This window comes from Pelophylax lessonae, assembly GCF_965119305.1.
Source record: "Pelophylax lessonae genome assembly, chromosome: 4".
Classification (NCBI taxonomy): Eukaryota; Metazoa; Chordata; class Amphibia; order Anura; family Ranidae; genus Pelophylax; species Pelophylax lessonae.
In genome coordinates this window covers 645,095,157-645,096,247 of record NC_138771.1, presented here as the reverse complement: position 1 = coordinate 645,096,247, position 1,091 = coordinate 645,095,157, and the positions used below count along the sequence as shown (strand labels likewise).

General features: G+C 35.2%; 1 protein-coding gene across 1 annotated transcript; it reads left to right on the top strand.

Annotated features, from left to right (window-relative positions):
- On the top strand, window positions 1-747 carry LOC309555071 (olfactory receptor 5G25-like; the record flags this gene model as incomplete). Its single annotated transcript, XM_082256897.1, has 1 exon — window positions 1-747. One exon carries the CDS (start codon window positions 1-3, stop codon window positions 745-747), a length of 747 nt encoding a protein of 248 aa, XP_082113023.1.
- Between the last annotated feature and the right edge of the window lie 344 nt (window positions 748-1,091).

The window sequence follows — 1,091 nt, the reverse complement described above, 5'->3', positions numbered from 1 at the left end:
ATGTACCTCTTCATTACCCAACTATCATTGCTTGATATAATTCTGTCTACAGATATTCTTCCCAACCTTCTTTATATCATCTTACATGATGGATGTACCATGTCTCTTGCTGGATGTTTTATCCAGTTCTTTTTATTTGCCCATGCTGAGGCCTCAGAGTGCTTTATACTGACTGTGATGTCCTATGACCGGTATTTGGCCATCTGTAAGCCCCTGCATTACAACTCTTTAATGAACCAATCAATTTGCATTAAATTAGTGATTACCATTTGGTTACTAGGTTTTACAATGACATTAGTGGATTCCATTTCTTTGTGCAGTCTATATTACTGTGGACCAAACATCATTCATCACTTCTTCTGTGACTATGAACCCATACTAGAGCTTTCCTGCTCTGATACTTCATGGATCCATATTCAGACCTATGTAGTAGGTTTTATCTGTGTGGTGGCACCTTTTATATTAATTTTTCTATCATATATCTATATTGTTATAACCATCCTCAAAATTAAATCAATTAGAGGAAGAAAGAAAGCCTTCACCACCTGCAGCTCCCACTTAACTGCAGTGTGCATTTTTTATGGGACTCTAATTGCTGTGTATTTGATTCCAACAAAAGGTCAACTAGATATTCTGAACAAAGTCCTCTCTCTATTTTACACGGTGATGACTCCACTGCTTAATCCAATCATATACACATTCAGGAACAAGGACTTTAAAAAGGCTCTTGATAAAATAAAATCATAATTTAGAAATAAAATGCAAATCTGATCGAAAAAAAAATATTAAAACAATTCTTCCCAGCAATCAGCCTTCTTTATGCTGCATTTCCTCCTACCACATACAGTACATATACAGTATCTCACAAAAGTGAGTACACTCCTCACATTTTTGTAATTTTTTATTATATCTTTTCATGTGACAACACTGAAGAAATGACACTTCAAGCTACAATATAAAGTAGTAAGTGTACAGCTTGTATAACAGTGTAAATTTGCTGTCCACTCAAAATAACTCAACACACAGCCATAAATGTCTAAACCGCTGGCAACAAAAGTGAGTACACCCCTAAGTAAAAAAGGCCAAATTGG